The following is a 27,557-nucleotide window of genomic DNA, read 5'->3' as shown; positions in this document are numbered from 1 at the left end:
TGATACAAGGAAGTATATAAATGGTTCTTTTACCATTGCTAATTTTGCCTTTTGGTACTAACTGGCAAAGCTTCAATTAAGGAAAAGGTCACCAAAAGGTTAAATTCTTAGTGGTTTTTTTTTCTTTTTAAATAAAAAATCAAGGTTTTTAACTTACTTCTTTCCCTCACACACCACCCCCCCCCCCATTTTTATCTCCTTCTGTCATTGCTAGTGCCACTTACAAACACTTTTGGGCCTGCCTGATTTGTCCTTAGTGGGTATAAGCAATATTGGGGCAGATTTCCAGCATGTATAAAAATCAGTGTGGCTCCATTGATTTCGGCAGACACACATTGATTTTGAGCAAAGAAAGACCTGGTATTTTATTTTTACAGTGTCTTTTCTACCAAAGACATGACTGAACGTTAACTTTTTTTTTTTAAAGTCTTACAAAAATGTATTTAACACTGCTAGATATCAAATGGCGGTTTCAAAACAGTGGGAGTAAATAACAATTAACAGAAAGTATAATATGCCATAACAGAAATCTAACTCTATCTTCTCTGGCTAATTAGCAGTTGAAAGTCAGATTTTTACATTTAATTTGGGTGTGAATAGAGCAAGTCTTTGTAATTGAAGGTTGTCAAAAGAGGGGATTTTTAACAGCTAGCTTTTAATTTATAAGGTGATTCGTTTGTTAACTGGTTCATGGCTGCCACAATTTAGGGTGCACCTGAGTCTGTGGGCATCCAGCGCGCTGCCCTGTGTTTTAGGTGCGTGCCTCTGCCCTGGAGGCACAGTCACACTGGAGGCTGTCTCAGCAATGAAGTGCTGTGAGGTATGTAGAATATAGGACAGCACGTAGCAATTTGGATGCTCGGCGTGCATCACAGCCCACTGAACATGCCTGAGGCATGTTGTGAAGCACCTTGGGGAAGGCTGAATGGTTTTTACCTACCCAAAACGCGCACCAGTGGTGCGTTAATCTGTGCCCTGCGTTAGTTCATTGGTACTGAAGTACAGAACTCTTTTATGAAGAGGCAAATGTGTAAAATTAAAAATGAAGGGGTTTGTACACGGTAGGCTAGATTGCACCTTGAGGCATAGTGTGTGTCAGAGCAGAAAGGGAGCCTTCTGGCCAGCGGTAGCAGGTGCATGGAACTTTTCACAAGTGTGATCTGCGCTCCTCTCTGCTTTCCACTCACTTCTGTTGGGCTGAAGATGAGAGGGAACAATTCATCCCATACCTTTAAAAGTCAAGTAGAAAGAGGTTTAAGTGTGCTAATTTTTCTGCCCTGTTTTGACCTTGAATTCAATGTACCATTCAGTGTACCAGTAGCACATTAGCAGCAGCACAGACACATCAAAAGTGTTGAGAGAAAAATCTCAGATGGTGCCATTAGCTAGAATTGATGTAGTACTCCTCGTTGGTACCCTATGTTCTTCTGAATTTCAGACATGTTTACTCGGTTCTTGTCCCTGCTGCTTTGTTAGTATAGTGTTACAGTTTGCATCCATTTGGTTGATAGTAAAGCAGTTGCCACCGATGTTGTTTTGTCTTTGGATGTGAAATTTTGCGCAGTCAGTACTTCTGTTGGCACAGAGCTTTGGGATTGGACATCTTAGATATAAATTAGAGCAACCTGGACATTTAAAATGCAACAAGCTTTGTCAGAAAATACGTTTGCATTGAAAGGAAAGCAATGATTTACTTAAATGTAGACATTTCATTTAACCTCTGTTTCTTAAGCCCAAGAAAGTTTCTGATCATGAGAAGAAGAATGTCCCTCTCTAGGATATGTAACTCCCTCTTGATTTAGACGCTCACGTGAGAAGATGGAGCTATAGATTCAAGTACCTGGTTGAATCAGACCAAGCAACAAACAGATATTTTTTTTTCTAGATCCTAGGTGAGGTTTTGTTTAGGGGTTTGGTTTGGGCTTTTTTAATGAAAATTTTAAGTGTAAATTCCTTACCCCAGCATGAAACAGAAAAATATTCAAAACGTTGACAATTTGCTTAACAGAAAAAAATCCTGCCCTTAATACTACATTGTGAGGAGTTCTTTCTTTATCTGATGAGTCCTTCATAAGGAAAACATGATGAGTTAGTTCAGACATATAGGACACTGTCTGTGACATGTGCTGGTCTGAAACCTCATCTCTCTGGCAAGCCCGGGAAAGCAAGGATGAAAGTCTCCAAACACTTCCTGCTGCAACAAGGGAGCTTCTACGTTACCATACTAGCTTTTGGAGCTGCTACATCCATGCTGTTGTAAAGATGGAGAAATGTGGGAACATGACGTAAGCTCCTCTCCACAATGTCTCCACTCATGGGGAGTGGAGTTTGCAGTTTGGGGGAGAAGGGTGGTCCTCATACTGTCTGGAGGACAAGGACATCGGTTCTTCCTGGCCATTGTGGAGCACTTGGGTGGGAGGGGAAGGCCCTTTGGACTTCAGTAGGACTCCTACTACCTTCTGCTAGAGACACAAGAAAGCCTTTGTTTTCTCCTCCATCTTTCTCTCCATCCTCCACATAACAGTCGTGAAAAATCTTCCCTTATAAATACTCTTTAAATATCCATGTGTATATTTAGGTATACACACACGCACATGTGAATGTAGGTGGGTATTTCTTGGATTGTCCCGGGGATGCGCAGGTGGTCAGCAGGTGGAGAGCACTAGCACATAACAAATGACCCGATTAGTTTTTCCCCTGTTAGTCCAAACAATGCCAGCCCTGCTAGTTATTTCTGGAATGTGTTACAGCAGAGCCATGTTCAGCAGACTAGCTTTGTTGCTAAGGAATAACGGCAACCACAAAAAGAAGCTGATTTCTAAGCTTTTCAAAAACAATGTCTGGAGGGATTTCCCTCTGGACTTACAGTACATTAATCGTTCCATCTCTTGTCAGAATTGCAGTGCATTCATGTTCGGGTATCACAGCTTGGTTGGGGGAACATTTGTAAACACAGACAAATGTGTCTTCTCTGAGCATTAGGGATCTTTTCAGGAAAGCAATTTGGCCACTTCAAATAGTTCTTCACGTCCTGTGAATTCAGCGCTCAGGAAGGACTCTGGCTTGGCAATCCCTAGGTACATGGAGCTTCTGTTTTCCAAACAGCTTTTACTTAGGAAAGAGGGAGAGATGTTATCTTTTCTGTTGTGTGGCGAGCAGATCAGCACATGGTCAACAAAGAAGGAAACCTAGGTAATACAGCAGTAGCATAGTGTTTTTCACGACATCTGCATCTGGCTATACGAGCAGAGAGATCTGCAGCATCACTTTAAAACTCAGCAGAGTTAATTCCAGTGGTGATTGTACAGGGAGCACATGAGTTTGCTATTGTTGCTAGTGAATTGCACTATGCCTTTGGTTCCAGAAACAGACAGGCTTTGGTGCCTGAAGTCCTCTTGCTGCAGCTGCTGTAGATGGTCTGTGATGACCATTTTACATCAAATTTGGAAGAAAATTGTGAGGGAGTGTCCTGGTTTCAGCTGAGAGGATTGATTTTTCTTCATAGTAGCTAGTGTGGGGATACGTTTTGGATTTGTGGTGGAGACAGCATTGATAATATAGAGATGTTTTTGTTCTATGGACTTACTGTTGAGCAGTGTTTACACGAGGCCAAGGCCTTTTCTGCTTCTTGCACTGCCCTGCCAGCGGGATGGCTGGGGGTGGACAAGAAGTTGGGAGGAGACACAGACAGGACAGGTGACCCAAACTGACCAAAGGGGTATTCCATACTATATGACGTCATGCTCAGTTTATAAGGAGCTTGGGGGAAGAGAGGGGAGGGGCGGCGGCGTTCGGAGCGATGGCGTTTGTCTTCCCAAGTAACCATTACGCGTGATGGAGCCCTGCTTTCCTGGGGATGGCTGAACACCTGCCTGCCCATGGGAAGTGGTGAATGAATTCCTTGTTTTGCTTTGCTTGTGCGCGCGGCTTTTGCTTTACCTATTAAACTGTCTTTATCTCAACCCATGAGTTTTCTCACTTTAACTCTTCCGATTCTCTTTCCCATCCCGATGGGGGGGAGTGAACGAGCGGCTGCGTGGTACTCAGCTGCCGGCTGGGGTAAAACCACGACAGGGAGGAAAGTAAATCTTTTTACTTTACTGTGTATCCAGTCAGTTGCAAACATCATCTCTAAACCAGTAAATTGACTTAAAGCATCTCCAAGACGCAGGTACAACTTATGCCTGCAATAGAAGGGTGACAGGTACTGTGAACTGCCATTATCAGTATCCTTTTCTGTGTGTGCTCACGGGCAATGGTCAGAAAGCTGGATAACTGTGATGTTAATAATACCTAGGGACATTCAATGGATTATTGCTCAACATTAGCTCCCCATTTTGCCTTCAGAGATGTGCTACAAAATTCATCTGCTTTCAATAAAGTATGAAATCATAGAAACTTTGGTTGAGACACTGTTTCCTACTTCAAGTGATAAATTTCCTGTAGCTAAAACAACATTTTTTTTTGTACCACCCAATATTATAAAATGTACTAGAACCTGGATCGTGCCATTTTTGTTTTTCCTGAGTATTACTGTCAGAGTAAATCCATAAAGATGTTTAAAAACCGGCTCTTTCGGCCCTTTCATTTGTAAGGAAATAAATGTGCCAGTCTCAGCAAACAGATGTCCACATCATAGTAATCATCATCACAGTTGGCTTGAAACGTTGTCTGTCTCATAAATGCATCTAAGGACTGAAGAGACGTGGAGTTTTACCTCTTTTGGTCTCTCTAGGTCAGACCTGAGAGAATAGCAAAGGAGAGTAAAGAAACCTTCACTGTTACTTGTACCTTATATCACACGGATTTTGAAATCCCATGCTTTCTGTACATGTCCTTTCAGAATATCACATTATTAAAACAGGCATATAAATAAAAAGACATAGTATTGCTGCGTGATGGTTACTTTTACTCACACCGTGCTCAGCCTGGGAGGGGGATGCGTTAGGATTTAGTGCAAAGGGAGTGTGAGAAAGAATTCCGTTTTAGCCCCAGCCCTGGCACAAGCACTGGATGACTTTGGGGGAGTGAACTTATCAGAACAGGAGGTTGATCTGAGTGCTTCTGGGGTTTGCTTTTGCATTTTGGGAGCTTCGTGCAAATACTTTCACTGATATGCCTGGGATCTAGCTGTATATTTTTAAGATTCAAAGACTGCAGGAAAGTGCAATTTCCTGAATCCTGGCTTTGTATCCTTTCTCTGGATAACAACTGTCAGAACCAAGAGTAAATTTACAGGCAAAATAAGGTGTTTAGAGCAATGCTTTAGCGAGGAACAACTTAAAATTTGCTGTGGGTGGTGTAACTTATCAGCTACCAGCATATGCAAAACATAAGAGCAGGATGCTTTGGGGGTGTTTTTGTTTCTGAATGGGTTGCAGATTTACAAAAGATGGAGATGTCTGCCAGTCACCATTGGTAAGTAGTTTCTCACCGTAGGATGAGCGTGGTGATTGCGTTGCTGAAGCACTGAAGTCCCACATCACAGATTACAGTGCATATGCAAAGGAAAAGAAAAAAAGACCATACCTCAAAGCACTTTTCATGATCTCAAGTTGAATTTTTTGGGACAGGAGTTGGTGATTTTAGACTACTACCTCATAGGGTAGGATCTGGTAATTCCAAACTGCCACAAACTGCTGTCTCTAGTTTTTTTCAGAGTTGGTGGTGCAACAAGTGAAGTCTACTGGGGCATTGGAATGGGGATGTATCTTTCCTCACAGTCCTAAAAACAGTCCCATAACATTAAACCAGTAGAGCAAGTCTGACCTGTATGGGGAATCTTGGCCACGTGCAGGGCTATGGTGTGCTGTATGCAGGTCTTTTGGTTCTCGTGCTATTACATGCCACGTGTGTGGGATGGTGGGGGTAGGGAGTAGTGTCAGGAAACTGTTTGTCTTTCAAGATAACTGCATCTTGCCTGCTTATATGGAAATGATAATGTTGAATTTTTTACATTGTTAATTTCCATGGCAACGAAAATAATCTCATAAATATAGGATTATTGCTTCAGGATCAAAGAAGGGGAGAGCCTCGGCTGTGAAAGAGTTCTTTATTTAAATACCTTAGCAGCAAAAGGAGTAACAAAATAACTGTCAAGATCTGAGCATATTTTCCTTCTACTTCTTGATCACCTGCAAAACCAAGCCTTAAATATTAAGCAAATAAAAGCAAAAATGTCCAGCTTTCTTACTGTATTACCATGTCAGGATTGGTCATTACTTCTGAGTGTCAGGCAGACAATGAAATAATTGCAGTTCAGGCAATAAAGTATATTTTTAAAAAAACCAAACCAAACGCAACCCTCTGTCTCTTAGCACTGCCCTGGCATCAATTGGCTAGAGGGTTAGAGCCCAAAAGAGAAAGTGCTACTGTCTCTTTTGAGACAGACTGACTCATCCCAGACTGCTCTTAATGGGGACTCCAGTGGAAATATTTCTTCACAGCAGGTTGGTTTGGGAGGGCAGCAATAACATATGTGGGCTTGCTGAAGAATTCTAGATGGACTCCATCTAGTAGTTTTCCCTAAGAGAAGATTGCTTCAAGCATCTCTGTCCTCCGCTTCTTTTCATCACATGTCATTTTGAAGCTGTTTGTCTCCTGCATACCTATTTACATATCATAAAGTTTCGGAGGAAAGGTAGGTTTGTAGAAGGGGCTTGCCAGCTGCCATTTTTCCTAAAAGAAAAGCTGCAATTTAACATTAACCTAGCAATTAAGCAAAAATTTACGCTAACGTGCTGCTTTCTCGCATAAAAATCCCTCTTAGCAACTCTGAAAATTCTGTATGAGAAAGGTAATAGAATAATTCCCAGCATCTTTGATTTGGAAAAGCCATTTTCTGGCATGATTGATATTTCCTTTGTGTTAGCATGGGAGGCCATAGAAAGAGGAGTAATCTCTCTAATGGGTGTACTCCATGCTGGTGCCTGGGGTCCATGATACGTTTGTCAGGCTTTAATTAAAGCGCCGGAGTTGAATTTCCACAGTAATTAACTTTTATTTGCAGTTATACCATGTCTCTCATTTTTGACACTGACACTTTTCTGTTAGAGATAGGAGCAGCAATTGGCACAAAAAATAAAGAATGTGGAAATGAGGAATAATTTAAGAAATGGCTTTGTATTTGCCATGAATTCTGAAAGGAGACAAACCCACATTTTCTTTCCAACTTGTTTTGTTGTTAGCTACCTAATGGTTTCTCTCCGGCATAAACACATACCCCATTACCTTGGTTGCCTTTCCTTATGCAATGTCCAGTGGTAAACAAGCAACTTTTATTCAGTAGTCGGCACGTACCCTGCATCCAAGTTATAACAGGTCTTTCACATTATGTCTTGTAGAAATGTCTTCTGGCAAATGTTGCCTTTTTAAGCATGAACAATATATCTGCTGGGGAAGCTATTCAAACATTATCCCTGGACTGAGACTTTTAGTTCAGTTATGGGTAGGATTTTTAAGAGTAAACATCACAGGAGCCTACATCCTATTGTCAACGGTGGGTTTGGACTGCAGAAATCTCTGTCTCATTGAACATACAAATTGCTTTTCTTAGTAGGAGTTAGGTACTTGAGCCTGTTCTTTAGATACAGCTTTTTCAGGTATCTTTCCTTTCCACTTTTAACTCATGTAGTTTTCTACTGACATTTCACATGCACTGTGAAGTAGTATTATGTAGGAGCACAAGTAACAAAATCACAGGTCGTTGTTGCAATTCTTATTTGGCTTAGCCTTAATAAAACAGCCTTTCCATAAACAGAGAAACACAGACCTGGAATCCAGTCCCCTTCTGTCTCAGCTGCTCTATCAATCACTCTTTCCATTTTAAAAATTGAGGGGGTTTTATTCCCTTACTGCGGTCTGAAATCTGCTGCTTTGTGACTGTCTTCTGATTTCCAACCTGAACGTATTCACAGCTGGCTCACACCATGTCTTCACCTGTGCCAACCAGCATGTTCCTGTGCTCCTGGGTGAGATAGGTGAAAGCATCCTCGCAGGGTGTTACAGTTCAGTTAAAGACTCTGAACAAAAATTAATTTCTCAGGTATCCCAATGTTGTCTTGTCTCACTCTCAGAATAATCTTTAGTGCCTTCCAGAGAGGAGCTGGCAGCTTGCTAGGTTTTCTTTTTTTTCAGACCTGTTGGTGTAAACTAATCTTGGACTTTGCTTTCTGTATTTTACAGCAGTATCTTGTTCCCCAAACACTTGAAATGTATCCCTTGTTTCTAAGCTACAGATTTGGACTTGCTGCTGTGGCTTTGAAATGGATGATGGGATGATCCCTCTGAATGCAATGCTACCAAGAAAGAAACAGCTAAGAATAGTATCACTTCTGAAATAAAGCACTAGAGATAATTAAGTATAACAGTGCAGTAAATCAGTGTGGCACTTAAGGGCATGACAAAGACCATGAAAAAGAAAGGTAATAAATTGTATGGTGAGAAATGCTAATTGATCATTGTTTGCAATTTCAAGCAGTGTCTCCAGATTTCATTTTAATATGTCTTGTGGACTGAAAAGCAAGTGCAGAACTGAACTGGTTGTGATAAAATAAAAGCATGGAAGCTAGAGAGAGACATGGGCTATTCAAACACCAAATTCCTGTGAAATTATTGTGTCTGGCAATATATTTCTAAGTGTGTTGCCTATCTATTTTATACCATGCTGGCTCTACTCACCTCACTTGTCTGGGAAGACTGTTCTATAACAGAATGCGTCTGGGTACTGTGAAATCCTTCATGATACTTTCCCTGTCTTTTGTCTTTCTTAATTTGTCTTGTTTCTTCCTATTTCTACCACCTCTATACTTCATGTGTCTATACAGTATTTATCCGCTGTCTATTAAAATTGTTCCTTGTAGATGATTTCGCCAGCTCTTTGATCAGCTTTTATATCTGAACTTACTTCAGTGCTAGCATCTATTCAGCAATACTCTGTAATGGACGGAGTAGCATATTTTACATGCTCTAGACATATTGTTGGGAGGAATCTCATCTATATGTTCCACTACACCATCCACTTGGAAAAGAAGTGGGTTTTAAACTAAGGCACTAGTCAGAGAATTTGAAAGTCTTGGTTTGATTTCTGACCCTGGTCAAGTCCCCAGATCTGATTTTGGACTAACCAGTTAGGCTGAAATCTATTTCCCTAAGTCTTTGTTCTCTAAAAAAGTTCTATTCACTCAGAGCAAAGCACCTAGGCTTTCCATATCATCAGTGAGAGGAGATGGGCACCAGCAGGTAGTGCGCCATCCTATTTTAACATAGAGATTCAACCCAACTTTGTTAAGACAAGATCAGTTGTCACCCAAGACACCCTGTCTTTGCATTGATTGAAAAGGAGCTTATGCAAATAGCTTACATGAGATTCCTAATTTTTATATGGCTAAAAAAAGGGGAGATGAGCATTGCCTCAAGTCTGCTGTTAAGCTGGATAATAATTCCTCCAGATACCAATAGAATCTTGCAAAGCAAGAATTAATGTGCGTGGGCCCTGCATTCGTAGAGAGAAATAGCCACTGATGAGGTCAAAGCTCTGCAAACCATATTTGCAGCATTGCTTGAAAACTTGTGTGCGCTGTGCTGTATTGTATACTGTTACTGTTGATCTTGTTTGTTATTAGTTCATTTCTAATGTTTCCTTCTTCCTCTGTAGAGCATTTTATGCCAGAAGTGTATAATGCATTTCTTCCAGGATCTGTTTTCCTCACAGACCTATTACTTCATATTTTAGAGAAATCTCTTACTGGGAGTAGGGTTTCCTGCCTATTAATTGTCCTTTGATGGTATTTTGCAGACTAGTCTGAGTTCACTTTGCTCCTGACTTGCCTTAAAACACAACCTTGAATGGGAAGCCCTGTAGCTGTCTTTAGCTATGCTTGATCCAGTAAGCTCTGCGAAGAGGTTGGATTTATTCCCTGGAGTATAGCACCACACTGTGTGGCTTTTGCCTTCCGCCAACTCACATCTTCAGCGAAATATGTTTGCCCTTATCTGCAAAAGACTGTGTAGATGTAACGCAGATGTTTAGAGTGTATTTGTCTTGCCTGGGATTGCGAGCTCTTGGATCCTTGGGGAGATCCTTCTTTATATGTAGATAGTATCTAGGAGCAACAGTTTCTCTGGTTAATATCTCTGACAAAATGTGCATACATTTTTAAGAAGAAATTACTTGGTTTAACACTGTCCAGAGATCTCAGGCCATTGATGGTTATATATGTGTCTCAGTCAAGAAACAGAGCGAGGAAATAATACCTGAGTTTTAAAGATATTTGTGTCACTTTACTCTTTTCACCTAAATTATAAGCCAACAGGCTACAGAATCAGTCTGTGTCTCTCTTGTGTCCTGCTATAGCTGTTCTGCCTCAAATAAATCATTCAATGTTCATAGCCAAAGAACCTGACCCTGTCACCTAGTAGACAGGGCACTCACATTACACATGGGAGACTCAGGTTCAAGCCTTTGCTGGTTTTATATTTTAATTATTTACACAAAATGGAAAAATAGCTCTAGCAGGGCAGTGAGGGAAGTCTTATGTTAGAGTACTTAGGTTGTGGATAACTAGCTTAACCACCATACTACAGAGTAGAGCCCTATTTTTCTGAGAAAAGAGTTGAAACACTGTTTCCTTATCCAAGAAGAACAGGCAAATATCTGAAACCTTGAAAAAAAAATTGTGGTCAGAAACATGTCTAGCTGATCTCATTGAACAACACTGTCATACACACTAGCAGAAAGTGTCAACATCATATGTCACTCTTCAGTTTTGCATTTCTACAATTGACTAATCAGAGAATGGGCCAACACTGCATCAGCTCTGCTATCTCTGCAGTATTCTAGGCCTGCGAGCTGAGGCAGTAAAAAAACAAGCCAAAAAGCTTTAACTCTTGTTTAGGCAATGATTCTCCAAACTGCACAAGTAGGTGAAACTGAGGTAAGAAATTACATGAACTCCTTGAATTTGCAGTTTGTGGCTAGTGCCATTCCAAAGTCTAAATACAGAGAACCTGTACATATCGTAAATTTACGTATACACGTTGTCCTGCTACTGACATAAATAATGCTATTTGCATTTGTCAGTAAAAGCGTCACAAACCCTAGGTGAGATAAATCTGAATATACGGGTCTCATCTGCATTCATAGCACAATGGGAAAGACTGATAGAGTGAAGAAGATGTAAGGAATGGAAGCTTGCAAAATGCAGCTACTGTATGCTAGGTGACTTACCCTGAAGATAAAGATATGTCCTGTTTCTTCCCGGAATCATGATGAGAATTATTCAGAGCTGCAGTTGATTCATGGATAATGCAGAGGTAGTATATTTTCAGCGGAACGCAGAGTGAACTGGTTCATATGGATAAGTTATTAGCGAGCAACAGCACAAGATTTTTGTTCCAAGTGAATAATCAAGCATTTGCATTGCCCTCAAAATGTCTAATATTGACCTTTACCAACAACAGAACATCGGATTTAGTGGACCACTGCTTTTTGTGACTGTGCCTTGTTTATAGATCCAGTGGGTTGTGATCGCTATGACAAATGCCACTGTTCTTTGATGTGAGATGTTCTGTTTTCTCAAGAAAACGTTACATGATTTGTATAAAGTTAGTCTCCCTCCCAGCCCTAACAACACCAGAACTGGTCTTTGTTTGCATCGTTCCATGTTCGTGTAGCATTTTGGTGAATAGCAAGTGAAAGAGTTTTGTTCTGCTGTGTTCCAGCATGCTCAGTTGTAGTCCTACCTGGTGAGGACAGATGTATCTACTTCTCCTTCTTCAGAAACGCCTTGCAGGGCTTTGAGACTTGAAATGGTCTATTATCTACCAAATAACAGATGTCTTCACAGATTAGCCTCTCTGAGTAAAAACATGATCACACCACACAAAAGATGATGATTAGCTAGTTGAATAACAATAGGCGAACTCCAATGCAGATGTACAGGAAACAAGGAAAGGATCAGACACTTATATTTCTATTTTTCTGAGTTCATTATATACATTCATTTTTACAATGACATCTTAATGTTAAAGCTGCCATTCTGCAGCTTTCTGTTTCAAAGCTTCTAACTTATGATTTGTTCAAATTAAAATAATGTATTAATATTTCCCCTAATTACATGCTAATAAAAGACTTAATTCAGTTTGCATACAATTAATGCATTTGTTGCAAAAGTATTCTATATGTTGAGTCCATTTTAGTTAATTTCTTGAAATATTTTTCAGTTAAAGATTTGCATTCATATTTTTCAATATGAATGAAATTGAAGAACTCTGCAGTGATAAATTCTGTGAATCATAATACACCTCCGAATATATGGTCCAGCAAAAAACAGACAGAAGTTTTGCTTGCGTAATTTGGAGGGAAGTATGTGAAGAATCAGATGCATTTATCTACAGGACTTCCCCTTCTTGATGGTTTGATTGCTTCCTTGAAAAGATTCGAGTTCCTGATGTGATCTGGTGGGTCAGAGTCTTCCTGAGTGCAGAACAGTACTGACAAGAACTCTGTTGACCTCGAGTCTGGGTAAAGGTTGCCTGATGCCTCACTCAGTAAAACTGGTTTGCTACCATTCAAAGTGAAATTTTCCAATCTAGAAATTTTCTGTTCCCATTTCAGGCTGTAATTTTTTTCATTTCAGTAAAAATAGTTCAGTCTCTGGGAAAATAAAAATATGGGGGAGTGGGAGGCAAAATCATATTTCATGAATTTATAGTACCTTCTATTATTTTGTGGGACTTCCATATCACAGATCTGGAAATTGAAATTTGTCAGGGAGAGAGGAGGATTTGGGACAAAAGGGGAGAGATTTCTATAGTGGGAGTCAAGGTTAGAGATTTTTGCATTTTTAGTGGAAATCTGCCAGATTAGACTGCGTTTTGGGCAGTAGGGCTGTGTGATACTATTTCTGAGTTGGGGTCTTTTTTTCCTCATTTTGCTTTTTTTTTTTTTTTTAAAGCTGTGTAAGTTAACACTTAAAAGCCTGTTAAGGGAGCAAAGCAAAGCTCTCTTAAATAAGGAGAGATTTCAGTCAACACTGCTCAGATGAATCAATATTTTATTTTATCTTAGTAGTTCATTATGTCACCCGTTCCTCCATTAACTGTACATCATTCAGATCCAGTTTTGAAGCCAGAGTTATTAATTTCCTGGGGAGCACTTCTGCGGCTCTCATTATTATGGCATCTGAGTACTTTACAAACACTTAATGAATTTATCTTCACAATGTACCGATAAGGTGAAATGACATTATACACCAGGGAAAATGAGGCACAGAAGCATAATGTCAAGAAGGGACATTTAATTTAGAGCCTCAACATGAGTGGTTTGTGCCCCAGTTTTCCAGAAATAGCATTTGATCGCCCTTTCTTTGTTCTGGAGTAGGCTTTTGCTGAGTCCATCTCAGTTGGAATTGCTCCACGCTCCCACAGATCAGAGCGCAGGTGTTTTGTGCTCTGCTCTCAGCAAACAAGGAAGATGCAATTAATAACCGCCTGCGCAGAGTTTGGTTTTTCTGACTTCCTTGGCATTAGGCGCTAAGGCAGAGAGAGAATCTAGTTCCCCCGGCCAGCTTTTGGCTGCCCTAGGCATGACCATGGTGGTTCTCCAAGCCTTTACCTCATTCTTGTTGGACTGTCCAGTGCCATCAGTGGCGAGGCAGAGATGCAGCAAACAGCAGGTTCCTTCTTGGTGTGACCTTGACTCACTGAATGTGTGTGGTCAGTCCCTGCTCTTATGCTGTGTGAGGCTGGATAGTAGACAAAAACCCTAAGTATGTGAGTTTATTATTTGGATTGACACAATGCGTACGGACTGTAGCCAGCGTAGACTTTTGCACCGAAGGGATCGATGCACCAGAAGGGCTCTTGTTGCTTCTTACTGAGTCTTGTCTTCTGTAACTGTCATGGCCATCTTAGCACACAGGAGCAGGGGCTCCCAAAGTGAGAGAGCAGCTCTGGTTTTATTTGAAAAGGATTCTTCATGGCATCCCCAGGCAGCCTCAGTACTCAGTTGCATGAACTGATACGGGGATGGGCGGGGAACCGTGTCATACGATAGACTCATGGCTGGGCATTTGCCTTCTTCCATCCTTGCAGGGCTGAACTGGTGGCTCAGAAGTGAATTGCCCCCAGACGAGACAACTTTTTACAGCCTACAGAAGCAAAGCCATGGTGCGATCAAGCAGGGCATGGAGAAGTCAGTCTCTGTTCCCCTGAGAGACTTTTCTTTAGTAGGAAGATAGAGGGACAGAAAGATAGAGAGATGGTTTTCAGATGCACAAACAGGAGTTAGGTTCCATTAGATTTCAGTACAAGAGGGGAGTCTCACTGAAGTTTGTATCTGCAAAAATCCTGCTGGAATAATCCAGCCCCCACCCCGATCCTCTGCTGTGCTGTTTGGTGCTTTACAAAAGGCCATTCTTCCCCTTTTTCCTTCATCAGTTCATTTTCACATTCAATCACATCGTGCTGTGACAAAGTCACTGGAATGACTATGGGTTTGCACTTGGCAGCTCAGAACACGGTTTAGCCCATGGTTTAGCTGCAGTGTAGGAAGAGACACACCTGAAACTATCCTTATCATATTTTAGTTGAGGTGAATTGTTCAGGCAGAAGTTTATTTATTAAATCCACCTATCAAATGTGCAGTCTCAGGGATTCTTATTCTTTTCCTGCCTATGCTGTTTCTTACCTCTGTTAGGGGGGAAAAAAAAAAAAAAAGGAAAAAAAAAAAGAAAAAGAACAACTTTTTTTTAATCAGTGGCCTTTGCTTGCAGTGCTTTACAAATCCTGAGCCAGGTGCCGGAGTCTGTACTGAAGCAAAGCTCCCATCAGGATCAGTGGGTTTTGCCACTTCACATTTCTGGGCAGTAAATGAGAGTTTTTGCTAAGCTGTTAGAATAAAGTGTACACCTGAGCGTAATCTCACTTGACAGCCTGATGTGTTTTCAGATGCTGCTGTTTGAGATTTCCCATATTCTTTCATATGCATTTCCTTCTGGCTTACTTGCACCTCTATATATGCCAGTGTTTGAACCTTTTGAAGGAGGGAAGATGAGCTGTTTAGCCAATAGCAGTCTTGCTGGCTGCACAAAGCAAAAGGGAAGAAAATAAGACACACAGCGATCAGCGTGCTAAATCCTCTCTAAAGCTACAGACCTGTCATGTAGAGCTAAATCTCAGACAGCGCCAGGTTAGCACTGGGTGTGCCCCTATCTCTCCTTGTCTCGCCTTCAGCCCCCCTCTCCAAAGCCTGAAGATGTTGACATCACGTTACACAGAGCAGGGCATTATTATTCGGAGTTGCATAAAAAGTGAATTTACATTGAGTAAAACCAATAAGCCACACTTCTCTGACATTTAATTTTCTTGGAAACTCTTCCTATTGAATCAGGCAGGACTACATAAATTTTCAAATGAAATGCAGTGTTTGCACTACAGTAACCTTGTATGGACAAGAATGAATAATTTGGAAATTACAAGAGCCTATTTCATGCCACCTCTCTCCAAACTTAAATTTTTATGGGGCTATATTTCTGTTTGATGCCATGTAAAATTTTCATTTTGTTCCCACCCACTGTGTCAAAATGGAGTGCAAAATATTCTTCTATAAAAGGGTTGCTATTTATGACTGGGTCACTGGTTGGTAGTCCCCTATTCTTTCTGAGGCCACTTCTTCCTTTGACATCAAACCCTGGGGCTGAAAATTGAGGATAAATAAATGGTGTCCCTTGAACTAGACACAGTCATAATAAACTCTCAGATGAAATGTCAAGTCTAAGCGAGTATACTCTTCTAATTTCCAGTGTATGTTGATCAGCCCTCCAAAGCAGAGCAGTCATATTTCAGAGCTCACTTTATCTCCCTTCTCTTCTTACCATATTGAATGTCTGATTATAAGAGAGGTAGTAAATGGCTCTGTTAAAAGGAGGTTTAACCAGGGAGATGTAGGTCAAGACATCGTCTTACTTTCTGTTCCATGTGATTGTGTACAGGCATTTATGCATCCATCCATCCAAGTCTGCCAAAGATGTCTCCATTCTCAGAGCGTGAGTTGTTATAATTTCATAGAAGGAGCTACTTCAGACAGACTTAGTCTTTGAAGTGATAGACTTTATTCCAAGATGAATGCGTAATCTAAAATAGCTGTGCAAAGGAAACTGGCAAACAGTTCAGCTGGGCTTGCCCCAGAACTAACACTTTGTCACGGGGGCAAGAGGATCTGCCAAGGCACAAGAGGAGGTCTTAAAAAACCCCAACCTTTCATGTTTGTTTACTGTGCTGATATTTTTACTAAAATATCATTATAGACTGTGTAGTTTTTGTTAGGAATTTATGTTCTGTTAAAAAAATCAGTATGGGTTACTATTAAATATATTAATGGACTGCTAAGACTGAACGGTTAAGAATTCAAAAGGTGGTTATGCTTTCCTACCATGCTTTTTTCAACTATAATAAAATGTTTCTTTCAATCTTAGGTACTTCTATATGTCTATTATAACCTGTCATTGTGAAATTAGATCCTTATGTTATACTTACACATTATGATTAGAGCTGATTCAAAACATTCCATCCAAAACTGACATGGAAATATTCTTAAACATATATTTTTATGGGAAATTTAGTATTATTTTCTTTTTACTGAAAAGAAAAAGGGGAAATGCCATATATGTTTATTAATTTTTTCCTTTCCACCCCCCTCCCTTTTGTCACTGGGAGAGGCATGCTAGTATAAATATGAAAATAAGGAAAGACTAGCAGAAAACATAGCTATAATCTGCTTTATACAGACATAAACAAACATATATGTGCAATTGAAACTTGCAATAGTTGAATGTATTGTTCTTTATTTAATTTTTTTGGCAGCTGAAGTGTTTATGTTCTTAATTATGTGATCATGTTTGATACAATAGGATGGGCAACAATCAAAATACGCTGGTGGGTCACTGTGACCTGATTCAAAGCTCTTGTTCCTCAGGCATCTTCAGTTTTCAAAAAGGCTGGTTTTGTGGACTGCATTCAGCATCTGATGGAGTCAGAAGAGCACTATGTTGGCATCCTTCTTTGGCAATTATTTCCTCTGGGCTTTATAGATATAGACTAGCCAGGGAGTTGGGAGACAAAGCAGAACGTATGGGTCATGGGCTGGGCTCCTCTGTACTTATCTAACATCAGGTCAGTTGAAATTCCCCTAGAGATGGGCCAAAACTTAATTAGTCTATCTTGACATTTTTCTTCTTGTATATCCCTCGATCTTCTTAATCTTTAAAGTCTCTTGAGGAAAGTTAGTAAAAGGGACTGTCTTTACAGTTAGAGTTTTCAAAGCCTAAACCCGTTTGTGAGATTTTTGTCAAAAAAATTTCAAGGCACTTTCCTTCCTTAGCTCACATCTTTAGTTCACTGTAAATCAGATAATGGTGATGCACAATATTGAGTCTCCTTTTTGGTTGTTTATTAAGGGTTATTTGTTTAGCTGAATAATTGTGGTGTTTACTAAAGGGAAGATGATCTTGCAGTTAAAATGTTATATTTAGATGTTTCCATCTCTAGTACAGATTTTCTTTGAAGTCATCTAGGATCAGTGTAACAGTCTTTGCAGTGCTACAGTACAGGTGTGTGTGACAGCAAGGCACTTGCTTGCATTTTTGAATACTCAAGCATCTTTATGAAACTGGTATTTTGGCCTAGATTTCAGACATGCTGAACATGCCTACTCCTCATTGTTTACAGTTGATGCTTTCCGTTCTTGAAAATTTGACCCAATCAATCAAGCTCAGGAATACAGTACCACACTACAAGAGGGAAAATAGTATCTTCTCTTTTGCACTCTTTTTTCTTTCTCTACTTGAAATATTTACATTTAATCAAGCTGAATGTGAAAAGCGTGAATGTGAGCTGCTTCACAAAGCTACACCCTTTTCCGACTCTCCCGTGTTTATTACAGTGCAGGCAGAGCTATTTGCTTGTTCCTTACATCGAGTCTGTTTTATTGTGTATCCTACACAATAGGAACAAGGGAACAGTTTAACACAACTACGGAGAAGTTAACCCCATAAACTTTGAGATCCCTGTAGCTGGAGAAAGCATTGGGTCGGATTCCTTTGCACAGACGTTGGCATCCTCATTTTCAGTGTTACGAGCTGAAATCAATGGTGGACTTTCAGCTGTCCGAAACTCAACCAAGAGAAAGAGCCCAATGTAAGGGATGGGTCTCCTCCTTCCAACAGAGGCATTTTAAACAGGTCACAGGCATCAGGCTTCAGAGGAGCCGATCTACCTGCTATCTACAGAGGGAGTTTAGGTGAGTAAATCAAATGTCAGCATCCACGTTGTGGACACCCTGAGGCAAGCGAGATGCTGTGGGAGATCCTCTGGGGAAAACACACCATCACAGGAGTGATGTGGAAACAGAGCTTGTTTCTACATTCGTTCCCTTCTGTTATCAACAAGGAAGAACAAGCTATATTTTCTTTAGTTTCCCAGAAGCTATAGAGATATCTTAACTAGGGTAGTTTTGTGTGCCAAGAAAGTCTTTTAGCAGGAGTGCTTACAATGATTATGAAGTTTTCCTGTCAAAGAGCAGACAATTTACACTGCTGAATGCTTCCCAGGCATAGTGTAGCATGTGAAATTTTCATCGTGAACTTCAGATGATATCAAAAGTTTTTCTTTAGTTTGGGTCTCGTAAGACCCATAAAGAAAAATTTGAAAAATTACACAACTTAAATCTATAATTTTTAAATTTTTTTTTTTTTAAAGTATTTTCAAGAGGACAGTGAAAGGTTTTTTTCACTAAGGGCTATTTCTGTACAACTTGCTTGACCCAGTTGTTTCACTTTTTTTTTTTAAGGTGCAACATGAAAGATGCTCCTCCCCCAAACTCAGAGAAGTTGGACTCTCTTTCTTCAAACGTTTAGCAAAAATAGCATGTTTCAAGCTGTGCCATAAAATTTCAGCATCAAAGATAAGTTTCAGATGGCCATTAGTAACTGAAAAGAAAGAACTATAAAGGAAATATTTATATAGCTAGAGTTTAACATATTATTATTAGTTTTGCAGTTAAAGTAAATTTACAAAGCACATATTTGCAATTGTGAGATTTCCTGAAAGAGTTTTGAATGTCTCAGGTATGTGTTGTATGTCTCGTATTACTATTAGATAATAGAGCTTTTCATGTTATTTAAGTGGCAGAAGTCATTTCCTCCAACTGGAAAATGGAGCGCTGGTACTGTGACTAGAAAAAAATTACCTTTTTAAGCAACAGAAGACAAATGGGCACCCAGAAGACCTTCTGTGGCAATAGACTTCTTGTAAAATAAGAGTTTCTAATGGCATTCTGCCATGCCTTAAAATTACTAGAGTCACAATCCAGTGTTAGGTTGTTGCAGAAAATAGACACTGCCCTGTGGGACTGTCTTTCAACTTTGATGTGTAATAACTTCATAGTAGTAACCAGATATGTTAATTAATTTAGAACTAATTGGCAGAAGTGGAAAAGTATTTTTATGTGTTGAATAACTGCAACAAAATAATATCTAACTAATAAGCAGTGTAGCTTAAGTAATGATGTAGGAAACAAATAGAACAAAGGAACTTCTATTACATAAATGCTACTGGATCCAAATTCAACCATATAAAAGTTTTAAAATGCACACAAGACTCTTCTCCTCTCCACCCCTAATGTGTATTAATGAACAAATTCTAGTAATCCCTATAGCTGCTAAGTCACTTTGATCCTTATGAAGATGTTAGCTTCTCAGAGCTCCACAGAGATGAGTGATGAAAAGAGGAGGCTTCTTCTGTCTTCTTATTCTACAGGTGAACAGACACACAGAGAGCGTCATGTCTGTACACCCATGGGAATAAGAAGCAACCAGAACAATTGATGTTCAGACTTCTCTCCCACTGGAGTTGTCTTCAAAAGTATTTGCTAACGGTAGATAATTAAGAACAAAATCAAGAAATAGTCCCTTGCACTATCGATGGAGTGTGAAGGACATTCAATAGCCTAGTGCTTTATAGTTATTCCAATCTCCATCTCTGGGACTTCTCAGTTATAATCATCCAAGATGGTAACCCTGTCTGTCACAGCTTTTCCAAAAAGGTCATGGGGCTCAAGCTTGCTGGAGGGTAGGCACACATCAAAGCAGGGAAGTCTCACATTAAATGACCTTTCGTTTACATGCTGATATTTTTCCTCTCAGTTTCCCCTACCCTTTCAACACTTGCCCTTGGCTGTTTCAGTGATTGTTCATAAGATTACCACAGACGTCAAGGCATTTGACAGCCAAAGGCAACAGCAGTGTTACCTGGCTTTTTCAGACTAAGTTCTTCCCCTGGCCTTGGTCAGCTGAACATGAGGTTCTTCGTGCCCATCTATTTTTATGACAGTGAACCCCAAGAGTGTAAGCCTTTCCTCTCTCTCCCCTTTCTCAACATGCTCCACGTTCAACACGTGAATAAAGGAAGATGATAAAGAATAAGTTAGTTGACAATGTCCTCCACTCACCACACTAATGATAGTAGCCTTTAAGTGATCAACTAGGCTAGGACTGTTCATGGAGACACTGTCACAGTTGGGAGGAGGCCTGTGGGGACACAGTCATTTGAGCTATTGTGTTTGCAGCAGAGATGAGGGTAGTGGGATTTCAAAAGTTAGTGATGAAGAAGGGAAAGTGGGGAAGAGTGGGCAATTACTGGCAGGTTTTCCTTGTGTATTGACAGTGCTTTCTCTGTGTGTTTTTCTTGATTTGTGTTTATCTCTGTGGTAACGGGAAGGTATGGATTCAAACACCAATACAAGAATAACCACAACCAGGCTCAGGCCCAGTGGGGATTGTAGATGCTCTGCACCTGAATGCAGAGAGATGAGAGGCTTTGGGGTAGTTGGGGGTTTTTTCTGGATGGTTTGAGATTCTCTGCTTCTAAGTCCATGTTACATAGGATGCAAGTCTTGTATATGCAGAAAAGCATGGTAGTATCTCTAGTTCAGCTCCTACCTGACTATTCCTTAGGCACGTATGACAGGTCTACGCAACACCAGCAAGACTAGTTCTGATCAGCTGTGATATCCTGAGGGCTCTTTGGAGACCTTAGGAAGGCGAAGGGTGTACGCTTTTGAGGAAGTAGATATGAATTGCTCTTTTTTAGATCTGCAAAGAGGAATCCATTCCAAATAGTGCTAAAAGATCTAAGTATAAAGGGGACATAAATATAAAAAATGCTGCACTCAGGACATTATGAAGAAAGATGGTAACGAAGGTTTGCATGTTCCAAGCAGTGGGAAATAAATCACAGCAGACAACGTGGCACATGTTGAACAAGAACACAGAATTCTCGTTCGGAGGAATCTTACTGCTGCAAGTTAATCATCTTTTTATTAGCATGCCCTGAAGCTTTTTTGGGATATAAATTTTGCAAAATAACAGCTGGATTGTGGAAGTAGGCCATTGAATTGAGAAACAAATCAAGCAAACTTGAAAACGCAAAGTTGTGCTTGAATCCTGTGTAGTCAAGAAGAGTATCCCTGCTTCCTTTTATGAGGCACACTTGAATACCCTCTAAGTGACGAAGCAGTGGGTAAAGACCTTGGTAGTGGAATTTACGCTGGCTGAGTAACTCCTGGGGGGAGTAACAGCGCTCCGAGTTGTACGTGAGGAGCCTCTGCTGTTGCCATCTTGTAAGACATTTGTTGAACATCACAGGACAGTATGATACTAAAAGGATTAAGGCTCTATTTCCTTGATTGGGGATTCAACAATGATTGGAGATGGAAGAAGTTCTGAGTGAGGGTGTCGTCTTTTCCTCTTTTCTTTTCTGCAGAACCAGGAGTAATATAGTTGAAAACCATCAGTGATGTAGTTTTTTCTTCTTTCCAGGATGATCCATACAGGAGAGAAGATAGTCAGAAACAACATAATGAAGTTCAAGTGCTTCATGGGATGGAAGTAGCATGTCTTTTGCCTGTTTCCTCTCTCCATTACTGTTTTTTCAGCTTCCGTATTTCAGTCTCCTGGTTTGTGTTTGACAGACTCACAAAGAAAAAGGGTTCTCCATTTACTGTTAGCTTTGCCTCAATGCTCATCTCCTGTTCTTCTCCATTTCTTCTTTAATGTAAGGCACTGTTGGTATTTTTTTTTCCCCATAAGACATAATGAATGGCTTGGAGCTGTCAGCTCTTTTGGACTCTTTTGTCTTCTATTCATCATTATGTCTTCATTGTCCTCTTTAATTTAGCTGCGACGTTGAGAGGATCACTTACTGTGAAAGACAATATTGCTAGCTGTCCACAGGAATTTCACACATCTATTCATCATCCTGCATAAGATAAACTATATGTGAAATATTGCATACTAAAAAGGGCAAAACATGTTAAGTCCATTTCAGACACCAAATGCTTAGCAGATATTTACAAACACAGGTATCTGAGGCTAGGCGTGTGGCACCTTTTCTGGGTAGAAATTGCCACCAATTTAACTATTGAAGATGAGTCTTTCTAAATTAAAATGGATTTGAGTACAAATTTGCACTAGCTTTATTACTTTGTTTCAAAATATATCAGTAGGTACACCAATATGAATTACAATATAGAAAAACCCCCAAAGTCATAATTAGACCTTTATTTCCTGGTTTTCAAAGGAGAGACAGTGGGTGTTCAGAGTAATTTGGAATATGCCCATTTCCTTGGAGACCTAAATATGGATCTAGGAAACTAAAGTTAAGAGATCTGATAAATTTGTAACAGATAATTCCTTCAAATACTCAGAATGGTTTACCAAATATTAAAGCACAGTGAGTTTTAAAATTATTTTTTTGGAGAAGTGTACCCCTGAGAAAACTAAAGAATAAAGTGAGGATAGAATGGGTACAAAACTCAAGTACTCAGATTAAATTTTGGATTACTACTTTTGACACACATTTTCCAAATCTATTTTTTTCCAGCACCATTCCTGTTTCTGTTCACTCTTTGCATTTTTTTTTCCTCTTGTAAATGACAATTGGTGTATTTAAAACAGGTGGCTATACTCTGGTTTTACATTAATCTGCCCAAGGTCAGGAACTGGCCGTATGTCTGCATTTTCCATCTGCATGTGCACAACTCTGCTAATCTATTACTGCCTACAGCTGCATGCTCAAATACTTAAGAAAACGCGGGTTGGTGAACTGGAGCGCTCTCAGCTACCAGCCACTCAATATGTAACCTTTCTTGCTTGTGATAAATAAATGTATTTATCACAGAAGACCTGCAAAAGATTTTCATAAGCTAAAGACTACAAAAACCCAAGTACTTCCAGGAAAAGAGCTTTAGGATCAGGTGTGCCTGCATGGCCATGAGATAGTACTGTGATGGCTGGACATGGGTTGGTACTCAGAAAGGAGGTTTCATCTGTAGCTTTTCAAACGTGTGACCGTGAATGTTTGCTTTCTCTTAAAGATACGGAAGATTTTCCATGACCAAACCGTGATTGGAAGCTGCTGAAATTAGTATTAATATTGAAACCATGGCAACTTCAGAAGCTGTTATATACAATAGATGTATATTTCTTGTATCGTAATAATTCTGCCCTTCACTGCCATCTCTCAGAAATGTCATGGTAGTAAGTGATTGGGTGGTAAAATGGCAGATGAAATTCAGTGCCGATAAGTGAAAAGTCACATGTAGGGGCGAAAAACAGTCCTAGCTCTACATATCTAAGCATGGATGCCAGATGAGTTATTGTCACTCAGGGATTTGTAGCAGGCAACTATAAAACAGTGGAGTAAAGCTCAGCAGCAGTCACAAAGGAAAAGAGAATCGTAGGCAGAATTGGGAACAGAGAAGAGAAGAAATAGGAAACATCACTGTCCAATATGAAAATCCAATACATACCCAAGTTTTGATGACTGCATACAATTTTGTTCCCTACTTCTCAGATCCAAACTGGAAGGGATATGTACACCTTAAGGCATGATGAGTATCAGACATAAGGTGTATCTTCTGTATGAAAGAAAGAAAAAGACGAGAATTCCTCAGCTTGAAAAAGAGATTCTAAATGATCTAATGAAAGACTAAAATTGTATATGACATGGAGGAGATAAGTAAGGAATAATTATTGTCAAGTTAAAAAACCCAGCAGCTCAGAGGGTTGCATCCTGCTGAGGGTTGCTGGAAAAGGAGAAAGCTATGTCAGGATGTAAGGATTACTTAGGAGGTTTCACATGGTATATCTCTACGGTCCTGCTAGCAGCTAATGTTAAAGACAGGGTAATGGGCTTGCTGGAGCTTTCACCTGGGTAGGTGCAGCAGTGGTTCCTCTGTTCTTATGCCAAGGCTTGATTCAGGCACTTAATGGGCTGGTTCATCTGCCTGAACTTTGTGCAGCATTGATAGTCATTGCAAGCAGTCTCTGTCTTTGTAAAACCATCACTGGTGTAATTAGGCTTCCAAAGATATACACATAAATATCATAAAATGTCTCTTGCCTTACAATATCTGTAAAATAAATCCTTGGCTTGCATGCGTTTCCTGTACACAAGAAATAAGGTGTTAAAAATTATGGAAATGTTAATTGCAATATTTTCCACCCATGTTTAGTTTAAATCAGTTGGACTAGATGATCGTTGTAGGTCCCTTCCAACTAAAATATTCTGTTATATTAACCCTAAGTCACACCAAGGACTTTGAAGAAATTGAGAGGTTGTGAACTCATGGCAACATTTGTTTTATGCATCTTTACTGAGTTCTCTATGTATAATTTTATGGCCATGTAGTCAAAAAAGATAAATTTTCTAACTGAGGGCAACAGAAGAACATACTGAAAGTTTTCCAGTGCTAATCTATGTTTCTTTCACCATATGCACATTAGTTCCTATTTCTTAGCACAGGGTAAATTACCCTAAGAGTCCTGTCTAAATAAATATATACACAAAAGCATGCCATTTATTTTAACCGCAATACCAGAATTTATAAGCAAATATACATTATGTGTAGCATTAACATGGAGATAGAAGAGAAATGTGAAAAAACCTGTGGTTCACAGCCAAAAACTGTATCACATCGCAGTTGCCAAGCACAGTTCAACTTATACAACATAAATAATGTGGATTTAGGGTTGCAATTTCAGATTTTTCCTTTTTTCCATTGTATTTTTATGACTTCAGGTGGGTCAGTGCTTTGTAAATCCTGTTTTGACACAAAATTACAAGCAGAGTCCTTGGGAATGTGGAATCTACATTCTCAGTGGCTTATCTGGTTCTTGTCCTTTCCTGCATATATTTTTATTAATATCTTAATGGATGCTAATCATAGACTTTTTGTGTATGCATCTTTGAAAAGTGCTGTAATAGACTGTATGATGTCCATTTATGTATAAAGACTGAGGGTTTTTTACTATGTCTGCTTTGTTGTTTGGTAAACCTTAAGGAGAAAGAGATGAACAGGAGTCCCTCAGCAAGTTTTCGTGATCAAACAATGGCATGAGTATAATTCTGATTTTGATTAAAAAATAGTAGATTAACTCAGAGATGATTGCTTTCATTTAGGAGAAAACACCTTGCAAATACTGACATTCCTGCAAGTTACTCAGATGTTTTTAAGGTCCAGTTTTAAATGGAAAGGAAAGCATGGGAGAATCCATAAACATGGTGTTCGTGTACATAAATTTCAATATCTAGTAATTTAACAAAACCCAAGCATCTTTTGTTACAGAACACAGGCAAGAAATGTCACGAGCCATTTGAGGCTTCCACATAAAAGTCAAACATAGTTCTGTTTTCACAAAGTCTTCAGCATTTATTCAGTTCAAAGGTGTTATTCATTGGTTTTACTTGTTTATCTTATGTCTTCAAGATTGTATTTTAAATAAGCTCTGAAAGATTTATATGGGGGCATGTTAAAATGACTCAGAAATGTCCCCAGGAGTTCGGAAGATGAAATTATGTTGAACTGAAAACTAGAGGATACTACTTGCTATTTAATATTGACAAGAGGCATTTTAGGAGGATGATCTCAGTGTCCTATCTTTCAAAGTTGGTTATGAATCTTTAGCACATGCTTTTTTAATGCAATGAAGAGCCTAAATGCTGTGTTGTCTTTGGGTACTCTGTGAGACATTACTCACAGCAGTGCTTTGGGAATACATTTGCTTTTCACTTCCGATTTATGCGTTTATTTTCCTCACAATGTGAATAATTAATATTGGTATGATTGGGATTTATTTTTCCATAATAGTTTTAAAACTGGGGTGAAAAATATCTGTGACGAGTATTTGAAAATACCATCTGAGGACACATAAAATGTTATTAGTCACTCCCCAAGTGGGCAAAGGCGGGGAAATGGAGTGGTCAGATATTTTTGCTGCCCTCTGTGCTACCATTTCAACACAGTTTGGAATCTCCCCCCTTTGGCACCACTGAAGTTTAGGTTGGGAAAGGAGGGTGAACTTTTTCCTCATTGTACTTCTTGAGGGATGAGAAGAGGTGAGACTCGGGGAAGAGGCTCCAGCTCTGTGTGCCCAGCATGACTGCCTGGCGGTGTCTGCATCTCACATTTGCTCCTCCCGTGAGGATCTTTCCTCCAAACTAAAAAGACTCTTGTGAGATCAATTTTATCAAGTGATAGGCACAGCATGAATGTAATTTTCAGTGCGTGTATTTTGTATACTCTTGATAATTTTCCCCCTTTTTGGCGATAGCTCTACACTTCACTGCCAAGCTGCTGGAGAGCATGGCTAACGCAAGCAAAGCACAGTTAGGCAATTTCCCATTGCTAATCGATACAATTTTCCTGTGAAGCTTCATCTTACTTTGTAATCAACAGGTATAATAATAGAACATATATTTTGTAATAAATAATTTTCTTCTTCTCCTGCTTTCTTTGACAGAATCATGAATAAACTGGCAGACCAGCAGGACCACATGATACCATGAAGAGAAGCTTACAGGTCCTCTATTGCCAACTGTTTAGTAAGTAATTTTTTTTTTTTCCCCCTGTAAGAAAGAAACTATTCAAATCCTTACATAAGATTGTAATATTTATGCAGGGTACAATTCAGGGAGGTACTTAACCATGTGCCTTGCTTCAGGTACCTGGAGGAACCATATGGAAGTTCAATTGTCTTTTTAACTGAGATATTTGGAGTTGTATTTAAAAAAAAAAAAAAAAAAAAAAAAGAGTTGAAGTATCTGCTGATTCTGCAGTCTTGTACAAGAGTAAAAGTGATTTGCTGTGTCTTGCAATTGTGGACACTCAGAAAAATGACATGTAGAAACAGGGTGGTGGTTAGAAGAAATAACATGACGTTTTTGTAATCATATTTTTTGTGTAGTTCTCAGTGGATAAAAGGGATCCATCCCGCTTGGTGTCTCAATAAAAGATCTATGAGTGAGGGAAGAGAACTCCAGCTCACACTGACCTAAATTCTGTGTCACTTCCTGAGATGACTGGTTTCTTTTTCTTAAGTTTTGGCTTTCGGAAGAATCCATCCAATATGAAAGTCCAGCAAAAAGACTCAGGTGAAATTTAGACTGTGTAGGTGGGGGCTCCCTCCCCTGTTCATGGGAGTAAGGCAAGTTTTTAGATG

The 27,557-nt window shown here is 39.6% G+C and overlaps 1 protein-coding gene across 2 annotated transcripts in view; it reads left to right on the top strand.

Annotated features, from left to right (window-relative positions):
* The window catches only part of TMEM108 (transmembrane protein 108), a 169,525-nt gene that overhangs the window by 56,197 nt on the left and 85,771 nt on the right, over positions 1 to 27,557 (top strand). For both annotated transcript variants that reach the window (XM_075745630.1, XM_075745629.1), the window contains exon 3: positions 26,859 to 26,940. In XM_075745630.1, the coding sequence (XP_075601745.1) occupies positions 26,901 to 26,940 (40 nt within the window). In that variant the 5' untranslated portion in view covers positions 26,859 to 26,900. The remainder of the gene's footprint in view (positions 1 to 26,858; positions 26,941 to 27,557) is intronic.

This window comes from Balearica regulorum, chromosome 2, assembly GCF_011004875.1.
Source record: "Balearica regulorum gibbericeps isolate bBalReg1 chromosome 2, bBalReg1.pri, whole genome shotgun sequence".
In the NCBI taxonomy this organism is placed as follows: Eukaryota; Metazoa; Chordata; class Aves; order Gruiformes; family Gruidae; genus Balearica; species Balearica regulorum.
The sequence above is the reverse complement of the archived record's forward strand: the minus strand, read 5'-3'. Positions and strand labels throughout refer to the sequence as shown.